Source organism: Giraffa tippelskirchi, chromosome X (assembly GCF_054371585.1).
Source record: "Giraffa tippelskirchi isolate mGirTip1 chromosome X, T2T-mGirTip1v1.2.pri, whole genome shotgun sequence".
NCBI lineage: Eukaryota > Metazoa > Chordata > Mammalia > Artiodactyla > Giraffidae > Giraffa > Giraffa tippelskirchi.
The window spans coordinates 132,785,195-132,810,695 of NC_137289.1; the positions used below are offsets into that span (position 1 = coordinate 132,785,195).

Below are 25,501 nucleotides of genomic sequence, written 5' to 3' on the forward strand. Positions count from 1 at the left end.
AGTTGTGGATGCTCAGTGATCTAGTCATTCACTTGGCATTACAAAATAGGCCTCCTCTCATTACTGTCCTCATTACCTTCATACCTTCTTCATTATTCATTCTACCATGATATACTTCTTCCTTACTAAGTGATCACCCAGAGGTACAGTTTGTAGAGGAAAGATAAGATATATGCTTAATTCTTTCCTTCTAGTTCTCAGTTTTCAAAATAGTGCATTTGTTCCCTTGCATTTTTCCAATGCTGACAACTGAGGTTTTGGGTTTGTTTAGGGATTGTTTTGATAGTGTTAACTCATGGATTTAAACATATTTGGTGGATTTCAATCCATTGCAGTTCTCATCCTTTGTATTCTTACCACTTCATCTTTGATTGGCAGGAGTGTTCCCAAGTTGGCTCTCGAGCCCTTTCGATAATTTCTATTATTTAAAAAAGGATAATAGAACTTACATGTTCACATGAGTGTATTTATCTTCACAGTTTCACTGTACAACAGTTTTAAAGTGTGGGCCTCAGGCAGCACCTGAGAGTTGATGGAACATTAAATGGATGGTCCCTACCCAGGGTGACTGAATTAGAATCTCTGGGAACAGGGCCCAGCAAACTGTTGCTTAACAGGTTTTCCAGGTGATTTTTGGGGGGCTTCTCTGGGATCTCAGCTGGTAAAGAATCTGCCTACAAAACAGGAGACCCTGGTTTGATTCCTGGGTCTGGAAGATCCCCTAGAGAAAGGATAGGCTACCCACTCCAGTGTTCTTGGGCTTCCCTGGTAGTTCAGCTGGTAAAGAATCTGCCTGCAATGCAGGAGACGTGGGTTTGATCCTTGGGTTGGGAAGATCTGCTGAAGAAGGGAACAGCTACCCACTCCAGTATTCTGGCCTGGAGAATTCCATGGACTGTATAGTCCACGGGGTCTCGAAGAGTCGGACACGACTGAGTGACTTTCACTTTCCAGGTGATTTATATGCATATTAAAGTTTGAGTACCTCTGCTCTACAAGAATTGACTTCAGAGTCTAGCTTTGGGTCGCCTTCCTCACTTAAGATCCCTGGCCCTTCAGAAATTTTTTTCTAGAGAAGATCACCCTTCTGTTCTTATGGGTTATCAACAGAGGGCACAGTCATCATTGAGAGCTATTTCCGATATTTTTTAAACAACCAGAAGTCAGTTGATTGATAGTTTTATAGATGAATGATGAATCTGTTTAATACCTTTTTGGATCCCAAAAGTCCCATATAATAACTACTTTTCATAAGTGGCCTAATAAAACTGCCATGATGAAAATTTCAGAAGAATTACTTCAAAAATGCTTTGAGCAATGGTGGTATTATTTGTGCTAAGGACTGCCATGGTTTAATGCTAATAGTTTTGCTTCTTTTTAGTTCTTATGGTTGAATGGTGTGGTGAGGTTAAGACTTTTGCAGAAATAAAGGATTATTTTTTCTTTGAAAGTGTTTATCCCATGCTTGCTTACTTGCTTACTCAAGAGAATTTCTTCTTACAGCAAGGATGGGCTTCTGTGTATATAGTTCTCTCAAGCACCATTAGTGAGTCATTCGATAATAACCTCTCCTCTGGCACTTAAACAGATTAGGTTTAAAATGATTGCTTTTAGACATAAGGAAGGTTTGTACATAGCCAGCTTCTTGGGACACATACGCTAATAGGGCTTATTTCTTTCAATGCAAACAGAATAGAGAGTCTTGGAAAAAAGAAGGCCTAAACAGTTTGGGAGTCAAAACCTGTGTCTTAGTTAAGTTTCTCACCATATCTGTTTCACCATAGTGGTTCTCAACATTTTTTTTTTTTTGGTTTTGTATCTTTAAAAGTTCTGATACTATGTCACAGGCCAAGGAGGCTAGAATATCTAGGGAGTGGGAATACAGCCTCAGGGTTTGAAAACCTCCCTCCCCCGGTCTGCTGGTAATTCTGATGTACAGCCAAGGCCGAGAACCTTGTGGAGTGAAGCAGAGATGGTGATAAACTTTATTAAGACATGAATTTATACCCCCTAAAGTGTTAGGCTGTCTATTTTCAAGAATAAGGTATTTGGTATATTGATACTTGGGAGCCTTTGGAATGATCAGTTTTCACCAGCACCACCTGATATTATTCAGAGATTTACGTTTCACTCACAGAAGATAACCTAGGGGGTCCACTTCTGCTTGTATGATGGAGGAAGAGCCCATCTGATGCCACTTTTTTGAAGATTTATTAGAAGACATGAAGACATCAACTTGAATGAGTGTTTCAAGATGACATCCTCCACTGGCACCTACTGAATGAGTCCAATAGGAGATTTATAGGGGCCTAATAAAAGGTTTTATCTAGCTAGGTTGTACCATTTAATGTCAAACTAAATGAAAAGCTTTCAACCAGAAAGCTAGCCAAAGAGAGCGAACCAAGCAGAGCATGGGAAATGAGCTACAGAGGAAGCATGTGGTGAGGAGGGGCTTTGAAGTCCAGCAGACCTGAGTTTGAAACTCCACTCTGCCATTGTCTGGCTCCATGACTTTGGACAAACTACAAAACCCTTCTAATCATTGATTCTTTCCTGCAAACCTGGTACAGTGCCTATGCCTGACACGGAGTACAGTTTCATAAATTACTAAGTATTAAAATTACAGGCAATGTATTGTTCCAATATCTGGAGATGAGATACCAGGTCCAGCTCGTGCTAAGGAAGGTGTGATAGGCAGAATGATCTACCCTCCCCCTCAGGATGGCCACATCCTAATTCCCAGAACCTGGGAAATGTGTCACTTTTCATGGCAAAAGGGTTTTTACAGGTGTAATTAGGTTAAAGGTCTTGTGAAGGGAATAAATATCCTGCATTACCCACATGGGCCCAGTGTCATCACAAGGGTCTTTTACAAAAAATATATATATATATATATATATATTTATTTATTTATTTGGCTGTGTTGGGTTTTAGTTGTGGTACGTGGATCTTCCTTGTGCCTGCGGGCTCTTCGCTGGGGTGCATGGGTTTCTCTCTAGTTTCGGTGCTCGTGCTCCAGATGGCGAGGGCTCAGTAGTTGTGGTGTGCGGGCTTAGTTGCCTCAAGGCATGTAGGATCCTGTTTCTCTGCGTCCCCTGCAATGGCAGGCAGATTCTCAACTGCCGGACTGCCAGGGAAGTCCCACAGGCGTCTTTTCAAGGGAAAAAGGCAAGCAGGAGAGTTAAGAGATGTGACTACTGAAGCAGAGGCTGGAGGGGTGCAACTGCTGTTTTTGAGATGGAAGGAAGAGGGCTGTGAGCCAAGTAATGCTGGCAGTTCTAGAAGCTGGAAAAAGTCACCTCTGGAGGCTCCAGGAGAAAGGCAGTCTTGCTGATATATTGGCTTAGCCCACTAAGTATAGGCACTTTAAATCGCCTATGGCAATTTTAAGAACTTTAACATGATAAATTTGTGGTGTTTTAAGCCACTGTATTTGTCGTAAATTGTTATAACAACAATAGGAAACTAATACCGAAGGTTAAACCAAATCTCTCTTTGAGCATTCAAAGATACTGAGCACAGAGTTCACAAGATGATAATTTCACTTTGGAGTCCAAGCTATTCAAATGAATTAGTATAAAGTCCAAGGAGTGTAATAATAGTTTACTTGTGAATGAATTTATCCATTTGATACCTCCCTTGCCAGTCAAGCACATTTGTAGCACATCCAGAAAGCCCCTGGCACAATCCTCAGGACCCTGCAGTATTTGCGTCAGTACTGGGAAAATATGCCTGGTGAGAAAGCAAGAAGGAAGAAAACTGGTAATGGCAGATCAATAACCAAGAAAGATACCTCTTGGGGATTATCAGAAGAAGTGTTGATTTGGAGGACAAATAGTGTCGTATTCTGGAGGACAACTCGATAAAGTAACCCAAAAAATGTATATAAAACGTTAAAAATGCAAGTCCTCTGACTCAGCAATTCGACTTGTAGGAAAATTTATCCTAGAGGAAAAAGGCTGGATTAGTATTCATATCATTCATCTGCTTAAAAAATGCTTTCATGGTTCCCATAATTGCTTATAGAATAACACTTGGGGAGACCCAAGGGAGACAGCAGTACATCCACATACAGTGGATAATTAAGAATGGCAGGGGTTTGTACTGGCTATAGCTTGGTCTACACGTGAACCTGGATAGATTAACCTTGAAGGTCCCCAAGCCACCTTTGCTACATTTGATCTCTTTTCCTGAAAATCACTGAAACAGTGATTGACTAACAGTTCCCATGTTAAATTGATGCCTGCCCTTGAGTGTGTATTATAAACTATCATCATTTGCGCCTTAAATAAATAAAAAATTTTATATAACTGTGTAATTGAGTCATTAAGCATTGAAAATTACCTATATTCTTACCCGCTGACATTCAGATTTGGCATGCAAAAAGCTGTGATTCCAAATTATGCTCAAATCCAAGCGAGGAATCTTTATTCATTTTTTTTCTGCTGTATTATCTGTTTTGGCCATATGTCTGGACCCAAGCCCCGTCAAGGAGGGACCAAAATTTGCATAACATTCTCAAGTGTGATGGTGGCTGCATTTGGAGTTTTGATTAAACTGCTCTACATGCGTGATTATTACTTGTAAACAGATGATTAGATATTAATTAGACAATAAGTGATTGTAAAGCACTTGGAAAATAAAAGTGTTTATAAATACCACCAAGTAATAGCAACAATAATTCTTTACTGACTGCACAGCTGCTAATGTCAATAAGAATGATTTATTTTAGCTAAGGGCAACTTTAATTTATGTACAAAAGCTGCTATCTTATCTGTTTTGCTATAGCAAAACAAAATATATCATATTTACAACTGATTTTATATCAGCATTTAGATAAATACATTTCATTTTGATAAAATCAACTTCTCTCTTTTAGGACCTTCTCAAACACAGGCACAGCCATTACAGTCTGGTGTCCTTGAGTGCTAAGAACTGGCGCTCCTTCCTGCTCATCTCTCTGACTTATGTCAAATATTTATTTCTTTAAAATATAAGATGATAGGTGACATTTTGTGAATGGCATTTTCATTCATGCAGTGGGTTTCTCATGTTGAGTCTGTGCAGTTGCTCCCTAGCACCTTAAAACTCTGCATAACAGACTCAATACATTCTGGTCAAATGAATGAGAATAATTCTATTCTTTTCTGGTTATTCTAGAAGCTGGAAAAAGAAGAAAATCCATGTCAAGAATAAAATAAAGCACTTTATAGCTTCTTGATTTTGTTTTTCAAAAAAAAAATTTTGAAACTTACTGCTTTTTCTGTCCCATCGTTATTTTTTCCCCTAGTGGCCTGTATCAACCTCCCTCTTGACCCACTGGTGAATTGGGCAGTGCATCTGTAAACTCGAGCCCCTACAATGAGTCCAGGTCCATGGTTTCAGAGTTAGGAATTGAACTGAATGAATACAAGTGAAGAGTGCTTCATGTTACATGGATTCAATAGAAAAGAGGTGGAGAGGTTATTTGGGGGTGATGAGATATGCATGAGTCAGCTCAGCGACCTTGTTAAGGCAGTGTAATCTGGTGGAAAAGAGAGTTGAACTTTGCTTCAGGAGGACCTGGACTCAAGTATACTTCTGCCACTTACTCTATGACCTTGCTCAAGTTACTTAACCTCTCTGAATCTGTTTGCTCATTTGAAACTTTTCAGTATTAAAACTTGTCAGTCCCAGAGTGCTATTATGATAGAAGTCATTGTGTGAAAGAAACAAGTGAGGGGTCAAAGGCTTTACCCAAAACTTTTATCACCACAGTTTCCCTGGAGTGGGTGAAAAGGAGTAACTCTTGAGTTTCATTATTTAGATGGTGAACTATTTTTTTTTTCTGGACTACATCAGATTTTAGGTCCAAACTGTCAGCTACATGTAGAAAACTGGGGAACTGATTCAATATAGAGCCATGAAAGTCACAAAATTCCATAGATGGTCACAGTGGTTTCCGGGAAACCTTAAGTTCCGTGAACTTGTTCTTTCCATGTCCTTTCCTTGTAGTCATATACCTTATCTGAAGTAAATCTGAGAAGATGAAGAAAATGACGGGTAAAGGAAAAAAGGAAGAAATAGTGAACTCAAGAGCACTGGTAATGGGGGAAAGGATTTGGAATGAAGGAAGTTTTCGCATATGGCCTTCTTGATAAATATTAAGATCACTATAGGGAATTCCCTGATAGTCCAGTGGTTAGGACTTGGTGCTTTCACTGCTGAGGGCCCGGTTTTAATCCTTGGTCTAGGAACTAAGATCCTGAAAGCCTTGAGGCACATCACCCATCCCCACCCCCTCACCCTGAAAGGCAGTATAATGTATATACGGACATACAAACTTTTAAAATTTTCAGTATGGTTGACTTAATATTTGTGTACAATGGATATAAATTTATAGGAGCATGATGGGATTAAAGATGGAGGAAAAGGGAAAGGTATTTTTAAAGAAGAGCAAGCTTAAATGTAATGCCTGGTTTTTAAAAAATAGGGATACATTGTTATGACTCATTTTTATCCACATGTGAGGAGGATATGAAAGGTATTTGTCATAAGAAATACATCATGTTAGAACTTTATGATAGGACCCTGAAATGGTATTAGTTGTAGATCCCCTAGAAGCAGACCCTGAGACAAGAATTCAAGTTCAAGTAGTTAAATGGGGAGGTGAATCTGAGCAACACCCACAGGAGTGTGGGCAAGGGAGCCAAGGAAAGGAAGATAACCGGTACAATTTGCGGCCTATGTCAAGCAGCTACCACCGTAGGAAGTTGAACTTAATCCCCCTGGGGAACTCTGGCAGTCAGTGTAGACTCAATTATCCCACTTGAGGACTGAGTGTGTGGGTGCGTGCTTAGTCGCTCAGTCCTGTCCGACTTTTTGCGAGCCCATGGACTGTAGCCCGCCAGGCTCCTCTGTCCATGGGATTTCCCAGGCAAGAATACAGGAGTGGGTTGCCATTTCCTCCGTCAGGGGATCTTCGCAGTAGGGTATTTATACACTGAGTCCTCTCAGTTATTGGCTGAGAGCTCTTGGGGGTGTGGGCGGTTCCTTTTCTGGCCCTTCAGCCTCGCAGAAAGAGTACAGTCGGGGAGCGGGGGTGGGGCTTTCGGCGGCCAGATAAATCCCTCAGCAGAGATGCGAGTGCTGGCTGCCCATTGACTACAAAGGGAAGGCCTGAGGCATCAGGCAAAGCTCGGACAGTTTCTGGTCCGAACAGACTGTTTTAGTTTTTCCCTGCAGATCTTTGGGAAGAATATTTCCAGCAATGCGATGTTGAAGTGAAGAGCGCTTGCGGGAAGAATGATGTCATACTTAGGTCTCTTCCTAGCTGAAGCGAAGGTCCCTATGACTCGGTTTCCTCACCTGATCAGCTGTTGAGGGGGTTACAAGTAGCCCATGCTAAGTACCTAGAATAGTGCTAAGAGCATAAGAAGCGCTTGATAAATGGTAGCCAGAAAAGATGGTGGTGCTCGGGAGGGGCAGCGCTAATCTAACAAGTTCTCACGAAGCCTTGCCCGACTTGACTTGTCGAGTTTGCAAGATGCAAGAGCCCAGTCCCCAAAAGTTCCCTGGGGATTTTCTGAACACCCTGCCTTCAACACACTTCCTTTGCTTCGGCTAACTGCTGATAGGACTCGCCAGCATCGCTCTTGACTGTCAATTTTGTTTCCTTTCACGGAGTCCCTGCACCTTTCTGTTTGTTCGTGTGCTAACCTCTGCGTGCCTTACCCGCACCCCGTATCCGGCTCTTGATCCCTTTTGGGAGAAAGCGTAATAATGCTCATTTCCCCCCCAACTATTGGGGTAATACCTGCTCATTTAAAAATACTTGTTATAGGCAGGAAAATGTAAAACAGAAGCCCAAACCCCCCATAATTCCATCTTAACATCATGATCTATTTCCTTCCAGTGCTTTATTCTAGGATGTATTAATACATATCGCAAAATCGGGGTTATTTCCAGAATCATATGTTGTGGTCTGCTTTTCTCACCCGACACAATCTTTACACGTTCCCCTAGCATTAGTTTTTCTTCAAAACATGATTCTTAATGCACATATAATAATATATGTATGTATTTTATTTCTATTTTAACTATTTTTCCTATGGCTGTAAATTGTATCTCTTTTTTTGCCTTTAGTAAATAAGTCAGCATTAACATCTTTGAAACTATTTATGAGCTTCTGATTATTTCTTTGGGGATAAATTCCCAAGGGAAAGTTCTGGGCCAAAGGGTATGAGCTCTCTGAAGTCTGTAGCATGTACTGACCAATGTCCTCCATGGAGTTTTTTTTTTTTTTTAAACAGTGTTAACATTGTGTATAGATTTGTGTAACCATTATTATAATCAGGATACAGAACAATTCCATCACCCCAGTAACCTCCCTCTTGCTATCCCTTTATAGTCATCCTCCCATATATGCCCTAGAGCAGCAGTCCCCAACCTTTTTGGCATCAGGGACCAGGTTCATGGAAGACAATTTTTCCATGGACTGGGGTGGGAGGAATGGTTTTGGAGTGATTCAAGCAAATCACATTTATTGTGTACTTTATTTCTACTACATCAGCTCCATCTCACATCATCAGGCATTAGATCCCACAGGTTGGGGACCCCTGCCCTAGAGGATTATGAAATACTTAATTCCATATTATGTAATTAACTGGTCATTCTTAATCATCCTAATAGCATCAAAAAGCCTCAAGTTACAATAACCCATTCAGGTATTAAGTTCCTGAATCAGGTTGCAATAGCAGCCAAGGCTGACCCCCAGAGTGGGTGAATCTGGTAAGGGCCCCCTCAGACCAGTGCCTGAAAGAGTTTATCTCTCCTCATTAGATATGTGAGCTTCAACTACTGGGCTATGGGAAGAGGAGCATGAGGAGCCAAGACAAGGCTGGGGTAGGATTAGTGGGAATGGAGTTAGTTATAGAGCTGATCGTCACAGCAGGTAGAGGTCCAAATTTTGAGGTTCAGGGGATAAAGTGTCAGGTTCGACTTGGATCTAGCACATAGTGGTACTGATAGCTAAAGGTCTGACTTGGGTGACACAGTGAAGACATCTTAAGCAGAGGCAGCATCTTGTTTTGATGTGGCAGGGGAGAATGAAGAGGGGAAGAAGGGGGTATCTGCCCACTCTGACAACAGAAAAGGTGGAGGATAACCGCACAGTCTAGGCTCTGGGGCAAGAGGGGTTCACAGGGACTCCACTAGTCATCAAGACTCTGCTAAATGGGCACAGGTGAGCCTCCCATTCTGAAGGGGGAATTAGAGGACCAATTACGAACCAAGCTGGGAGCTCAGTGGCCTGGAGCACAGTGAGGGTTTGGGGGCTAGGTGATTTCCAATGGATCTTGTGGGTTTAGGCAGTGGTTCTTAAACTTTAAGGTGTGGCAGAATGCCTCCAAAACCCAGAGGTTTCATTAAAACTCAGATTCCTGGTCTCTACCACCTGAGTTTCTGACTCGGTAGGTCTGGGGTGGGGACCGAGAATTTCTGACAAGTTCCCATGGCTGCGGCACTGCTCTTTAGGAGAGCCACTACTGTGAGGCAATGAAAGGATTAAGATTGGGTGGACAATCTCCTTCCCATATCACCTAGTACAGGTAGGAAAGAGACTCCTAAATGTATTGCAGGGGTTGGCTCTTTCAAGTAAAAGGGGTTGGTAGAGCCAAACTTGCAGCTTGAGGTATTTTGTGCTGCTAGGCGGGCAGATAAGGTAGGAATGCCCTTTTTCAGATGACCCAAGTATCACCGGAATTCCTGCATCACTGAAGTTCTCTTAAATCTAGCAATGCCAAGTGATGTCACTCTGATTTGAAGTTGCAGGATCTATAACTACCAAACTATAAATATCTCCTGCAGAATCCATTTTGTTTTTCTTGTAAGGTTAGCTCTCTTTGCTAATTTGAAGAGTGATTAAAAACATAATAATAATGCCACATTACATTACTATAGAACATTCTAATTCACAAAGTGCTTTTGCATGATATCTTATTTGCTCTCCCCAATTCTATGAAGGAGGCAGGGCAGGTATTCTTATCCCATTCTTTGGACTACTGGTTCTCTAGGTATGGCCCCCAAACCTGCAGCATCAGCATCACCTAGGATCTTGTTAGAAATACAAATTTTGGTCCCAGCCAGACCTACTGAACCAGGTCTTGAGGGACCAATAATTTACATTTCCAACAAATTCTCAGGTGATGCTGAAGTTGGTGCTGCTGGTCCTTGACCATACTTGGGTGAAAACCACTGCTATAGATTAAAATGAAAGATTTAGAAGCCCAAGGATTTCTACCTAGATATTTTTCCTACCAGTACACCTGCTGCGTCCTTCCACATTCCCACCCCTGCCTCCTTCCAATCCCAGTTTCCCTGCTTGCGGATTTGAGGCCCTGAACAATTACTCTAAATTTCTGTTTTGTCACCATTAAAATGGGGATAATAATAATATCGACCTCTTTGGGTTGTTATGAAGATTAAACAAGATCTAGGTAAAGTACCTAGCACTGTGCTTGTGCTTAATAAATGCTAGCAATTACCAAGGTTTTCTCCCCCACACCCTATGGGCTTGTGGGATTTTTATCTCCCGGATCAGGAATCGAACCCCGGCCCTTGGCAGTGAGAGCAAGGAGTCCTAACCACTGCACCACAAGCAAATTCCAATACCATGATCTTTATTAGTGTTATTTAAAGTGTGATATTTCACTGGAATGAGTATCTTTGTAAGTTCTTTCCTTTGGGTGTGTGTCTCCAGAAAGTCTTCCTAAAGTGGTGGTTATTCCTGGACGATTTAGACTTTAAGGCACATCATCTTTTATACCCCCATCTGGGATGTTTCTGTGATTGCCATGAGCATTTGGCTGAGAGCAGGGTACCTAGGCAATGGGAGCAAAGGAAAGGTATAAGGAAGAGTGTATCGAAGGGCAGACAACAGCAAGACCTCCTTGAGGAAACTCAGAATAGCTGGGGAGGTTGAGGGAGATAGGGTGGCTGAGGGAGGAAGCAATTGTGGAGGGCAGTCAGAGGTGGGAGGCAGGTTGTCAAAGACAATCTACCTCCTTCAGAGGTCCTCCCAGAGCAGCCCCAGAGGTAAATGCCAGGGCTACACCGCCTCAGGGGATCTGCCAGTGCTGTTGTTGCAGTCAAGGGGGTGAACACTCAGGTGCTCGCAATGAATGCCCTGATATGTCTCCGAGGCCAGCTGGCAATTGTGGGCACAAGGAGTTTGGACTCAAAAGTGGCTTTGTCTTCAGGGTGACTCCTATTTGGCAAAATTCTGACTACAGCACATCAAACACTCCTGTCAGGGACTTGGTCCTTTTTCAGTGAAGATCTGCTATGTTCTGTCTCGAGGCGTGCTGGGCATCTCAGGACGCGGTTTTTTTCTTATCTGGGTTGTGCAGCCGAGGTCCCTGGCCCAGAATGGTCCTAGACCTTTGCAACTGAATTAAACAGAAGAAACAAAAGCAGCAAGTTCGGGCCCTGTGGGCACGGCCGGCCAGCCAATGGGGCCCGGCCGCTCCCCGGCGGAGTGGTACTATGATGACAGTAGCCAACCAGCGCGCTCCATGCAAATAAGGTACTGTATCCCGCACCCGCCGCTCCAGTGCAGTCTGGTTGTTATAGTGATAAACTGAGGCCTTGCCTTTTGGTTTCTCGGAGGAGGAAAGGGGCGGGGGATTAGGGGGTAACCTCTTTACTTCCCCTGGGAAGACAGAAGGGATGAAGAAGGGGGATGGGTGGGGAAGAGAAAAATACGTGACAAAGAAAACATTCGCTGCCTGGGAGGAGACTCTCAGAGGGTGTAGAGCTGGAGGGAGCATTCACTGGCCATGCCAGTACTTACCACTGATGCTGAGTCAGAAACAGGTATCCCAAAATCCCTTTCCAATGAGCCTCCCTCAGAAACCATGGAGGAAATAGAGCACACATGCCCACAGCCTCGACTGGTAAGTAAAGACAAAGGATGCAAATGTATGCGTAGCTATGGCACAAAAGAGTTCCTTCTGCTCCCGCAGCCAGTGAGGAAAGCAGTGCTTAGAGGATTTTCATGTAAATGAGAATGGAGCTACCGCCTAATCCTTCTCAGCTGTTTATACTTAGCTTCTATACCGGGGGCTGCTCTCAGCTTACAAAGCATTATTGTATTGGCTGGGTAGGAAGCGGGCCGCTTGGGCTATGCTGTGTTTTTGTGCCTTGGGAGGAGGGGATGGGCTTTTTTTTTTCTTTTAGGTGTAGTCTCATCTAAAGATAAAGCTCCTACGGTACAATTTTAAAATGGTATTCTCTCCACAAAGCTTGGGAAGTGTCCGTTGTTAAGTTCTAAATTCTAGCTAAGGAATGATTCGGTCCTCAACTAATTTCGGTGCCTAATGTCAATTTTGGAAAAATGAGAACGACATGGAAGCCAAACTTACCCGTTCGTTTGAAAATTTCAAATTCGTGAGTGAAAGTGTCCCTCAGTATTGTGTTCAGAAATAATGTGCATCTTAAATGAATTGTAAACATTTCCGGAGCGTGCTGCGGAGGGTTTCTCTTCGGGTAGTGGGAACCGGGGACAGCTACATTTACTTGGAAAGGGGCTGCATGCCTTTCATAATCAAAGTGTGGAAACAGCACTCAGAAGCTTCCTTGCATCTCAGTGAATGGTATCCCAAATTTCATCAACTTCTCTGCCACTGCTCGTGATTCCTTAAGTAAATGTGAAAGGTGGCTGGTTCTCAACTGCCTCAGCGTGTATCCTCCAGGAATCAAAAGCACCAAATGGGTAGTGGGTTTTGGGGTGGCCTGAAGTCTTGGTGAACTTGGCGAGACCTTTCTTAGAACCCTCAGATCCAAGGGACAGACTAGTTAGAGCTATCCTCTCTCTAGCGATAGCCACCACCCACGCCCCCGCCCCGGTCCCTGTGTTAAAAGTGCAATATTTTGATTGGTTGTGGAGTTTGACCCTGGGAAGAGGTTTTTTTGTTTTTTTTTTTTTAACAAAAAGGAGTTTGTGATGTAGCATTTTCTGTGAATTCCCAAAATGAGGGCTCACAGATTCCAAGGCTAGTCTATCCTCTAACTTCTTAATAGTTACTAAGGGTTCAAAGGGAGACTTAGGGCAAGTTTCTAAAACATGAAAACAAAGTTGCCTTAGAGCACAGTGGGCTTTTGTTCACTGTTTCTATTTTTTTTTTAAGATCTATTTTCTTAGGAACCTTTACTACTAACTGCTCCCCATTGCTTAAGCCACTTGCTGAACAGTATACATGATGTAGTACCTGTGTTCTCATGGGATACAAACCATCCCAATAAGTTTGTTACCAAGGGATTCCTTTGAACCACTAGACAACTCTTGGTTAAGGCATGCAAAACAACAAGAACAACAATACTGATCCAAGTATTTACTTGTTACAAGATCACCCAGAATATATTTTTTAAAAGTTATACTCGATGTTCAAATTCTAATCACACACCTTCCTGACAGGTAAAGGGCAGGAGAGAAAGAGGGGGCAATCAGTTCCGGTTTGTGTGTCAGTGCCCACTTCTTTTCCTTCCCTTTCTGCCTTTTAGCTGTTCTGCTCCTTGGTTGCTTCTGCCTGAGAGAGTGGGCAGAGGAAATCAAAGGAAGGAAGAAAATTCAAGTACTTTCCACTTACCCTTGTGACAGCTCATCTGGGAGGTTAACTCACAGTTCAGTTCAGTTCAGTCGCTCAGTCGTGTCTGACTCTTTGCGACCCCATGAATCGCAGCATGCCAGGCCTCCCTGTCCATCACCAACTCCCGGAGTTTACCCAAACCTACGTCCATCGAGTCGGTGATGCCATCCAACAATCTCATCCTCTGTCGTCCTCTTCTCCTCCTGCCCCTGGTCCTTCCCAGCATTAGGGTCTTTTCCAATGAGTCAACTCTTCGCATGAGGTGGCCGAAGTATTGGAGTTTCAGCTTCAACATCAGTCCTTCCAATGAACACCCAGGACTGATCTCCTTTAGGATGGACTGGTTGGATCTCCTTACAGTCCAAGGGACTCTCAAGAGTCTTCTCCAACACCACAGCTCAAAAGCATCAATTCTTCGGTGCTCAGCTTTCTTCACAGTCCAACTCTCACATCCATACATGACCACTGGAAACCACCATCTAGCCTTGACTAGACAGACCTTTGTTGGCAAAGTAATGTCTCTGCTTTTAAATATGCTATCTAGGTTGGTCATAACCTTCCTTCCAAGGAGTAAGCGTCTTTTAATCTCATGGCTGCAATCACCATCAGCAGTGATTTTGGAGCCCCCAAAAATAAAGTCTGACACTGTTTCCACTGTTTCCCCATCTATTTCCCATGAAGTGATGGGACCGGATGCCATGATCTTAGTTTTCTGAACGTTGAGCTTTAAGCCAACTTTTTCACTCTCCTCTTTCACTTTCACCAAGAGGCTCTTTAGTTCTTCTTCACTTTCTGCCATAAGGGTGGTGTCATCTGTGTATCTGAGATGATTGATATTTCTCCTGGCAATCTTGATTCCAGCTTGTGCTTCCTCCAGCCCAGCGTTTCTCATGATGTACTCTGCATATAAGTTAAATAAGCAGGATGACAATATACAGCCTTGACGTACTCCTTTTCCTATTTGGAACCAGTCTGTTGTTCCATGTCCAGTTCTACTTGTTGCTTCCTGACCTGCATACAAGTTTCTCAAGAGACAGGTCAGATGGTCTGGTATTCCCATCTCTTTCAGAATTTTCCAGTTTATTGTGATCCACACAGTCAAAGGCTTTGGCATAAGTCAGTAACAAGATCCATGCAAAGCTGCCAGTGTTACACCTCCACCTCCCCACCATTTTAGAAATGAAGAAACTGAGGTTTAGAGAGGGTAAGAGACTTCCCCAAAGTCACACTGCTTTGAAGGGCTGTAGAGCTGGGATCTGAACCCAGAACTCTACCTGTAAAGTGGAAGGTCTTTCTCCTCCGACACACCCTTAAGTGAGGTGCATTCTTCTCCCGTCTTTTTGGCAGTTCTGGCTTGTATGTGTGTGTGTGTGTGTGTGTGTATGTGTGTGTGTGTATGTGTGTGTGTGTGTGTATGTGTGTGTGTGTACGCACGTGTGAAGATGTACAGAAGTTGAACTGTGAAAGTGATTGCTTTGATAAAAAATTTTCCCGGTTGTCCATCATTATTGTAGTCTATAAAAAAATGGCTCTGTTTAAATAGGGGCTATTTACCAATCTGTAAACCACTATTAAGTTTTGGAAGCACCTTTTATCAGCAAAATTTGATCATTGTAGGGGTATATTCTAAATTTAGGTTTACACTTAATAGCAAAGGCACAGGTTACCTACTTATAACAAAATTTGAAGAGAATGGCAATGAAAATATTAAACTAGCATTTTTATGTTTTTTACTGGTTTCTGTTGATCTTTAGCTTTGCTAATATCATCATATTTCAAAGTATATAAATTCTGTGTTTCTCCCAGTATCCAAACATGTCTTCCCACATCAATTGTGGGTCCCTCAGAGTCTGACTGTTGAGTTGCTTGACTAGCTTTGGAAAGGGCATGGAAGACGTGAAAGATAACCCTTCAGAGGGCAGGCTCCTTCCCCCACGTGTTACCCAACTTGAATTCATAAAGTTTAGAGGAAATAGGACTCAATAACAAAACATTATTTCAAAAAGAGAGTAGCATGTATCAGAGTGGTTGTGATTGTATTAACTGAGGCACACACTGGTTCCCCAAACTCACTCTAACTTTATCTAGAGATACAGAAAAGGACATTTCTGGGTAAATAAAGGGCCATAAAGGTTTATTGCAGGTCCCAGAATGTGACTTAATGTCACTGTCTATAGATACAAACTTTATTTAAATCTCAGCAGTTGTGTAGAATGGCCTTTTTGTAATGAACTGTGTGTGTGATTGAGCCTGGCACTTGAGAAGGTATGTACAAGTGTCTCTGTCTACATATGTTTATCTATATATTATTATTACTTAAAAAATTATTTATTTGGCTGCATTGGGTCTTACTGTGGCACGCAGGATATTTCATAACAGTACACAGACTTGCGAGTTGCAGCACATGGGTTCTGGAGTGTGCAGGCTCAGTAGTTGTGGTGCAGGGGCTTAGTTGCTCCACAGGATTTTGTTGCTGTCTAGTCCCTAAATCTTTGGTGACTCCATGGATGTGGTATCTTAGTTTCCCAACCAGGGATCAAACCTGAGTCCCCCCCATTGTAAGGCAAATTCTTACCACTGGACCACCAGGGAAATCCTGTGTTTGGGTATATAATCTTTATAGTGAGGTTTGTTTGTTGTGATGCGCGTTAACGCTGCCCACAGTGATTGAGTACCTACTACATGCTGAGCTCTGAGCCTTGTGGTACTCTGGAATCTAGAGATACTAAAGGTACTGTGGAACCTAGAGCTTCCACAATCTCACCGGCACACAAACAGATTGGTTACATTCAGATTGATAAGGACTCAGCTGACAAAGGGATGTGTTCCCAGGTACAGTAGGGACAGAAGGGAGACAGTGGGTAACTCCTTGACAGCGAGTCTATGTTTGCCAGGGGATTGTTGAGTAGAAACCTGTTTTGTCCTCACTATATCCCTGGTGTCTAATACAGAGCCTGGCATAGCCCTTTAAGGAAAGGGAGTGGAAAGTTAGCATACCTAGATAGACAGGACTTTAAAGCAATCTAAACTTTAGACCCTTGTAGGTAGCAAATTGATGAGGATATTGAAAATACAATGGAATCATGTTCAAGGGAGAACTTTTCTGGAAGGTATAACTGTAGATTTTCCACCTGCCTTTCTTTCCATTGGAAGAAATTCTAGGAAAGAGGAATAAATAGAATTAAATGACACTGATAAGGAAATTAGAAAAGAGATAGAAAATTACCTAGGTTTTATGATAGAGCTTATGTCTTAGGAATGTAATCTTTTATTTATTTTTATTTGGAGAATAATTGCTTTACAATTGTTGTCTTGGTTTCTGCCATATGTCAACATGAGTCAGCCATAGAGATATACATATTCCCCCTCCCTCTTGAACCTCCCACCCTATCCCACACCTTAAGGATGTAATCTTATTTCTACTCTTATTTTTTTTTTACTGTGGTGGCTTGGGTTTGAGATGTTTCTGAGAATTCTTTCCATTGTTATAGTCTTTATTCTTGGTCCTTGACTTATTTTTCACTCTTTGCTATTTTCTTTCTTAAACATGATACCATGTGACTTACAAAGTGGACTGTCAAAAAGAGAAACTGAGTGGCCTTGGATAGGATGTAACAGCCCTCTTTGGAGACCCAACCCCTGAGGGATGGGGACTCCTCCTGGGTAGGGACTGTGTCCTCCTAGGTCCCCAACTCTCAGTCGATGCCTCTAGGCAAATCCTCTGGGCCCAGGGAAAGTGAAGTGTTAGTCGGTTCAGTTGTGTCTTGTCTGATTCTTTGTGATCCCATGGACTATAGTCTCTGTCCATGGGATTTCCCAAGCAAGAATACTGGAGTGGGCTGCCATTCCCTTCTCCAGGAATCTTCCTGACCCAGGGATTGAACCCAGGTGTCCTGCATCGCAGGCAGATTCTTTACCGTCTGAGCCACCAGGGAAGCCCAGATTTACCACTAGCTGCATGATTTTGGTCAGTTCTTTTCAACTAGACCCAGTCACCCTGAAAGCTGTCTCCTTTTGGTTAATGACCTTGGTCAAGTTCTTCTAGAAGTGCATTCTGCTGTTACACAGAAATTGTAATTCTAGCCTGCAAAATCAGTTCCATGAACATGGATGTTCCACACATCAACTGAGAAGGCCTTGGAAATAAAAAAGGGCTGGTTCTATGTGCCACGTTTGCAGGAGTTCATTTTGGGCTTCACTTCACAGTGGAGTAGTGCCAAGAGACTGCTGTCTTGCAGAAGGTGCATTATGTCAGCTGGGATGTAGGGTGCTCCCCAGCTAGTGCTTGAAAATATGACCAGATTTCCAGAGACATCCTCAGCTTCCTTTATGAGCCCCACCATGTATTTAGCTACTCAGCCAGCATACATTTTAAAAGTGAGATACTTATTGTGCTAGGTCAGTGAAAATAAACAAACACGAGCTTCCTTGGGCATTTACTGTGGTCAGCTGGAATTGTGCCCAAGGCTATTATTAGACATCTTCCTGCTGGTCTCGGTTCAAATGCAACATCCATTACTTACAGATTGATAATAATCAGGCATATTGAACATGGGGTCAATGAATTCGTTTTTCCTATTCTTTTAAATTTATTCTTTCACTACACCCCCCCCCATTTGCCTAATGCTAAGCTCCTTTTCTTGAGATGGTTGGATGGCATCACCGACTCAATGGACGTGAGTTTGAGCAAACTCTGGGAGATAGTGAAGGTCAGGGAAGCCTGGCGTGCTGCAGTCAATGGGATCGCAGAGTCAGACGTGACTTAGTGACTGAACAACAACAAACCTCCTTTTGGAAGAAATTAATATAAATCAAATATTTGTTTTATTTTGATGTTTGAACATATAGAAATGGAAATGGCATGAGGCAGTGAGGCGGATTTAAAGGATTCACTGACGCAGGACTTTAGGAGGTAACCAAGAGAAACCTTAGTCCCTGACCAACACGATTCACAGTAAACCAGCTGCTTAGAAACTTCCACCCACAGCAATGCACCAGGTGCTATAGAGAGAAATGAAACAAGTAATCCACAGCCTGGAAGATTGTTTTCATTTAACAGGAGGCAGTAGTTTGGTGGATGGAAGCATGCCAGGACCCTGAAATCCTTAAGAGAGCTTTTTTTGTAAGTTTGGCTTTAATATATTGGGCTTTCTACAGACTTTAAGCTATATTTCATCCATTGAGCAGAAGTACTTCCCAGCAGGGAGTACTCCATTAACCTGATCCCCAAGTTAAGACAAGTCCCTGCATTTGAAGAAAAGGTGCCACTTGATGGTCCCAAGATGTTTGTGGACATGGAAAGGATTGGTCTTTTTTTAGGGGATCTTCAGCCCTCACTGTGAGTAGCATACTCCAGCTGCTAGAGTATCACTGCCTAGTGGCAATACAATGTAATTTAAATTTTTCTAGTAGCCACAATTTAAAAAGTTTTTTAAAAGGTGAAATTAATTTCAATAGTATATTGACTTTAATCAGTACATAAAATGTTACTATCCCTCTCTATTTAGTGAGAAGAGATTTTATTTTATTTAGTTTTGGCTGTGCTGGGTCTTTGTTGCTGCTGCTGCTGCTGCTGCTAAGTCGCTTCAGTCGTGTCCGACTGAGCGACCCCATAGACAGCTGCCCACCAGGCTCCCCCGTCCCTGGGATTCTCCAGGCAAGAACGCTGGAGTGGGTTGCCTTGCTTTCTCCAGTCTTTGTTGCTACGTGTGGACTTTCTCTAGTTGCAGTGACCGGGGGCTACTCTTCATTGTGATGCACAAGCTTCTCATTGTGGTCACTTCTCTTGTTGCAGAGCACAGGCTCGGTAGTTGTGGCTCACAGCTTAGTTGTCCCTCGGTTTATGGGATTTGTGGCTTCCCTTGTGGCTCAGCTGGTAAAGAATCTGCCTGCAATGCGGGAGACCTGGGTTTGATCCCTGGGTTGGGAAGACCCCCTGGAGAAGGGAAAGGCTACCCACTCCAGTGTTCTGGCCTAGAGAATTCCATGGACTGTATAGTCTATGGAGTCGCAAAGAGTCAGACACAACTGAGTGACTTTCACTTTCACTTTATGGGATTTTAGTTCCTGGACCAGGGATCAAACCTGTGTCCCCTGCATTGGCAGGCAGATTGTTTATCCACTGTGCCACCAGGGAAGTCCAATATTACCATTTCAAATATAATCATTATAAAGATAATTAATGGGGTAGTATAATATCTGGACTGCACAGCTTGTGGGATCCTAGTTCCCCAACCAGGGATCAAACCTGGGCCCCCAGCAGTGGAAGCGTGGAATCCCAACCCTGGACCACCAGGGAACTCCCTTTATATTCTTCATACCAAGTCTGAAATCTGGTGTGTCTATTACACTTACAACACGTTTCAGTTCAGACTAGCCAATTTCAAGTGCTTACTTGCCACATATTGCTTTAGAGGGAGCTTGGATACCTGCCTAGGCCTGTGGAGGATGATCTCTGAGAAGCCACAATGACAAATAGATTTCATATCGCATAGCACATAACAGAAAAAAAATCACCTTTTTGGTAGACTATTGCAGCAATCTACACAAGAGTTAATTAGTTTGAAGTTAGAGGTGGGATAGTGGAAAAGGAGAGGATTGGATGGGTATGGGAAACCTTGAGGTAAATGGGCTTTCCAGGTGGCTCAGTGGTAAAGAATCTGCCTGCCAATGCAGGAGATGTGGGTTTGATCCATGAGTCAGGAAGATCTCCTGGAGAAGGGAATGGCAACCCACTCCAGTATTCTTGCCTCGGAAATCCTGTGACCAGAGGAGCCTGGTGGGCTACAGTCATGGGGTCGCAAAAGAGTTGGACACGACTGAGCGACTTAGTAACAACAACAAGGAGATAAATGCCCTAGGATTTGTAACTGAGTTTGAAGGTGAGGCAGTGTCAAAACTACTCAGTTTTCTGGCTGCAGTGAGTGGGTGTCATGCGAGCACCCAGGAATAGCAGGTTGTGAGAGTTATGTTGGGGATACCATGGGGACTTCCATTTGAAGGTGGCTAGTGAATGTTTTGTCTTGGAACTCAGAAGAGAGTTCTGAGCTGAAGATATCGATCTGGGAGACCTCAGTTTGAAGGAGATGGAAGTGAAATTGAGGTCGTGAAATTGGTGGGAGTGACACTGAATTGGATAGTTTCTGGACTGCTAAAAGAAGTGGATGAAAATGGTTAACTAGCAAGAGTGACTCAGTATAATCCTACTATAGGGTAATTCTGAAAAACAACTGACCCTGAGCCATGCTATGAGGTTCTTGAAAGGAGTAAAATAGACGAGCTATAATTAATGCTATTAGAAAGCGCCTTATATCTGCCTGTCTCTACATGAAATCTGGTTAAATTAATCTACTTTATCCCAGAATCTTCCCAGGATGGAATGCTGAGGAACACCATTTAAACAGTCCAGGTTCGATGCATGATACAGGGTGTTCGGGGCTGGTGCACCGGGATGATCCAGAGGGATGGGATGGGGAGGGAGGTGGGAGGGGGGTTCTGGAAGGGGAACACATGTACACCCATGGCGGATTCATGTCAATGTATGGCAAAACCAATACAATATTGTAAAGTAAAAAAAATAGATAAAAAAAAGAACCAATAGAGGAAAGGTCATGAAAATAGTACAGATCTTTCAAATATCTGGGAGATCAAGGGTGCCAAGAGCAGGATAAGTTCTGTGGAAGTAATATCCAATAGAACCCAATGCAACAGAGAGAGATCACATGAGATAATAAGGGAAAGTCTCCTTTGGACATAGGAAGAAGAGATCAGTGGTGATGTTTCAGTGACGTGTTGAAATCAGGGGCCAGATAGGTTGAAGAGCATTTAGGGAGTAGGGGAGTAGAAGCTTGACCGAGAGGAGAAGCTTATAGAATGTATAGGACCCAACGGTGAACAAATCAGGGTTTAAGATTGAGAGAGGCTAGCTTTTCTCTTCTCTTGTTCCTTCCATACTTCCCTCCATCCAAGATGCAAAAGCTTCTGGTCAGTTCATTCTTTTAAATTGGTAATAATTGCACTTAAATATAAGTGAGAAACAGCCAGTGGGAGAAGGTGAAAGTGATGGGGAAAACTTATGAAGGGAATATTAGACTGGAGAGGCTGGGATACAGTGCACAAGTGGAAGAATTGGCTTCTGATTCTTCCGGTAAAGAGACATCTCTCCCACTGTAGTGATGAAGAAGCTAGTAAGGATCTTTTCGGTTAAGAATAAGTTATAAGGGGAAAAAGTATTTAAAGTTGAAAGCCTCCTTTCTTTGATAGCCTCTGTTTTCTCCATGAAGGTGGAGGCAAAGTCACAGTGACTTGGTTCTGGTAGGTGCAGAAGTATAATTATGGGATAGCCTGGAAAGCCTGTCCAACCCCAAAATGTTTCCTCTCCATAGGCCTCCAGGCTGTGGCTGGGGCGGTGGGGGAAGGTGGAAAGGCTAAGTGATGCCTGATGAGATGTGATATTGATGAGCAGAAACGCTTCTGTTTCTTGATGACCTCTGGGGCTCCACACCAACCCCCCAAATCAAGGCAGAGCCGTATCTGTAGCCTCATGGGTACCAGACTGGCCCACAGCAAAACGGCTGGATGCTAGCAAGATAAGGAGGCTTCAGCTTAGTCTCTGCTTGCTGCAATCCACAGTCTGATTCTAACATCCATTCTGCCATTGAATTAATTATTGTGTGAGCTTAAGCAAATCACTTCTCTCTGGACCTCAATTCTATCACCCACTATGAGTTGGATAGCTGATCTTTGGTTCACCTCAGTGTGCTATTTGACCTGATGCTCATATCAACAATCAGGGCTACCCCACTCCTCACCTCCCATTGGTTTTATCCATTTAGAGTAAAAACAAGTTGAATGACCTTATGGCAAGACACACTGGCAAAAGTGTGCATAACAAATGTTCACAAAATACTTTGAAACTTTGTATTAATGTCGTACATACCACTTTTGTTGTCTTTCGCTTTATTCTTCAGCAAGATGGGATGCATTCTGAATTGTGTGTTGAATGTTCTAGTCATTTTCAAAGAAACCTGTGTTGAATCTCTTTTTAACATGAACAATAGCCTTCTAATTTCTCTATTTCATAATACTGAAGTTCAAAATACTGGGTTTTCTTTGAGGCCAACAGTATGGCATTGAACTCTAGGGGCCTTCTTCAACTGCTGCTGCCCATCTAAGAACTGTGTTTGGGGTTCCAGTCCAACAGTGGGTCAGACCACAGTCCTGTGATGACTCCTGTATCTTTCACTGGTGCCCACACTAAGCTGCTCAGTGCCCCCTTTGTGAAATTAGGAAGACTTATTCTGTCTCATCACTGGAGGCAGGATGTGATATAGGAACAAACTAACTCGTTGCACGCTAGGCCTATTTTCTTCCAATGATCTCCCAGGTAACAGCCTTTACCTTGTGAGAATCTGATTACGCGTTGCTGGTCTCAGACCATAGCATTATTGTCTTAACATTCCTACCTTTCTCTTTATCCCAGCGTGAACCGGGTTGTATGGGAGGCTTCGGAAGCTGACCCCGCTCAGGGAAAAAGAGACAGTTTAGCACTCAACAATCTTGAAGGCACACTTGAAAACACAGTGATTAGGAAATAAAGCAGCAAGCCCTGGTAGTGTGCACCTGTGTAATACTCTGTGGGGCCACACGGGGCCAGCCCATGGAGCACGACTGATTTTCAATGTCATCTCCTCCCTCCTACCATAGTCTTTGACTTGGCGGTTTTTGTGTTCCACTCAGCAATTCATGCACATTGAACCTGATGCCAATGTGAAAGGATGCTGAGGGCTACTTAAACTGGCACTTGAGAAAAATAGCAACAACAATAATAGTAATAGGTTAATAGAAGCATCATGAATGAGGTGTACAGCCCATTGCCGACCAAATGGTGTTGAAAGCTTGCTCCTGGTACTCGCAGGCTTCTGTGCTTCATCTCTAGTGGGCCTGAGTTTGTAGGCACAGTCACATAATACTAAATTCTTTTGCACCTCCAGATTGTTTAGTTATAAGGTCGTTGTTCTATGGTGGTTTCAAGGCTAGAGGTCTCATGCCTTTTCCTCCAGCATGTGGGGAGTGGAATAACTCTTTATGGTGCACACTGTGTTAGGCACTGTGGCAGGTGGTTCATATGGATTCTCTTGTTTAACCGGGCTACAGACTTGTGAAATAAGAATGACTGCTCACCACATTATAAATAAGGAAACCAAGCATTAAGTAATTCCCCAAAGATCAAACACCAACTGATAAAGCTGAGATTTAAAATTTGGTTTGTCTTGACTTCTAAAGCCCCCTGTTGTCACTAAACACTGTTCTCCCACGAAAGTGAGTCGAGAACCACCTGCTCCAGCTCCCAGGTGATTCAGAAACAAGATGTGTTTGGATGCACTTTGGGAAGTGCCACATTTAGCTCTGTCATGTCACATTTTTCTGCTTTTGTGGCTAGGAGTAGAAGCAGATCAGATGTCTAAGCTCTCTGTAGTAAATTTAGAAATTCAAAATAAATGCATTTGACCCAGCACTTCTACTCTTAGAAAATTTGTACATATGGCCACCAAAGGCTAGTATTACGATGTTCTTAGCAGCGTTATTCATAATAGCCTCAAAGTGGAAACTCCCCAAATGCCCAGCAGAAGTAGAATAAATAAATTGTAGTGTATTCACACAATGTAATGCTACCTAGCAATGAGGATGAAGAATCTACAACCACCTCCAAAAACAGGGATAAATCTCACAAACTCAATATTGAATGAAAGAAGCCCAGACATGAAAGACTATACACTACCCAATTCCATTTCTATTAAATATTTTAAAAGTAGGCAAGCTAATCTCTGATGTTATTAATAGAAGTCGAGATAGTGGAAGGAGCACAGGATGGAGGCTGGCAGTGGATGTTTACTTGATCTGGGTGCTATGTATGTTCAGCTTGTGAAAGTTCACTAAGCTGCACACTTAGGATATGTGCACATTTCTGTATGTATATTATTCTTTAAATCTAAGTATAAAGATAGTCTGATCATCATAATAGGGGTGGTTCAGTTCAGTCGCTCAGTCGCGTCCGACACTTTGCGACCCCATGAACCGCAGCACGCCAGGCCTCCCTGTCCATCACTAACTCTCTAAGTCCACCCAAACCCATGTCCATCGAGTCGGTGATGCCATCCAGCCATCTCATCCTCTGTCGTCCCCTTCTTCTCCTGCCTTCAATCCTTCCCAGCATCAGGGTCTTTTCCAGTGAGTCAGCTCTTTGCATCAGGTGGCCAAAGTATTGGAATTTCAACTTCAACAACAGTCCTTCCAATGAACATCCAGGACTGATCTCCTTTAGGATGGACTGGTTGGATCTCCTTGCAGTCCAAGGGACTCTCAAGAGTCTTCTCCAACACCACAGTTCAAAAGCATCAATTCTTTGGTGCTCAGCTTTCTTTACAGTCCAACTCTCACATCCATACACGACCACTGGAAAAACCATAGCCTTGACTAGACGGACCTTTGTTGGCAAAGTAATGTCTCTGCTTTTTAATATGCTGTCTAGGTTGGTCATAACTTTCCTTCCAAGGAGTAAGCGTCTTTTAATTTCGTGGCTGCAGTCACCATCTGCAGTGATTTTGGAGCCCAGAAAAATAAAGTCAGCCACTGTTTCCCCATCTATCTGCCATGAAGTGATGGGACCAGATGCCATGATCTTAGTTTTCTGAATGTTGAGCTTTAAGCCAACTTTTTCACTCTCCACTTTCACTTTCATCAAGAGGCTCTTTAGTTCTTCTTTGCTTTCTGCCATAAGGGTGGTGTCATCTGCATATCTGAGGTTATTGATATTTCTCCCGGCAATCTTGATTCTAGCTTGTGCTTCCTCCAGCCCAGCATTTCTCATGATGTAC

The 25,501-nt window shown here is 42.9% G+C and overlaps 1 protein-coding gene across 4 annotated transcripts in view; it reads left to right on the top strand.

Annotated features, from left to right (window-relative positions):
• Positions 1-5,962: 5,962 nt before the first annotated feature.
• The window catches only part of PCYT1B (phosphate cytidylyltransferase 1B, choline), a 123,950-nt gene continuing 104,411 nt past the window's right edge, over positions 5,963-25,501 (top strand). For 3 of the 4 annotated variants that reach the window (XR_014076239.1, XM_081567921.1, XM_081567923.1), the window contains exon 1: positions 11,590-11,933. Coding sequence is in view for 3 of the 4 variants with exons in the window: in XM_081567921.1 (XP_081424047.1) it covers positions 11,817-11,933 (117 nt within the window). In the remaining variant the exon portion in view is untranslated. Of the gene's footprint in view, positions 6,084-11,589; positions 11,934-25,501 lie in introns of those variants that run through there. The other variant, XM_081567922.1, reaches the window with a different exon arrangement.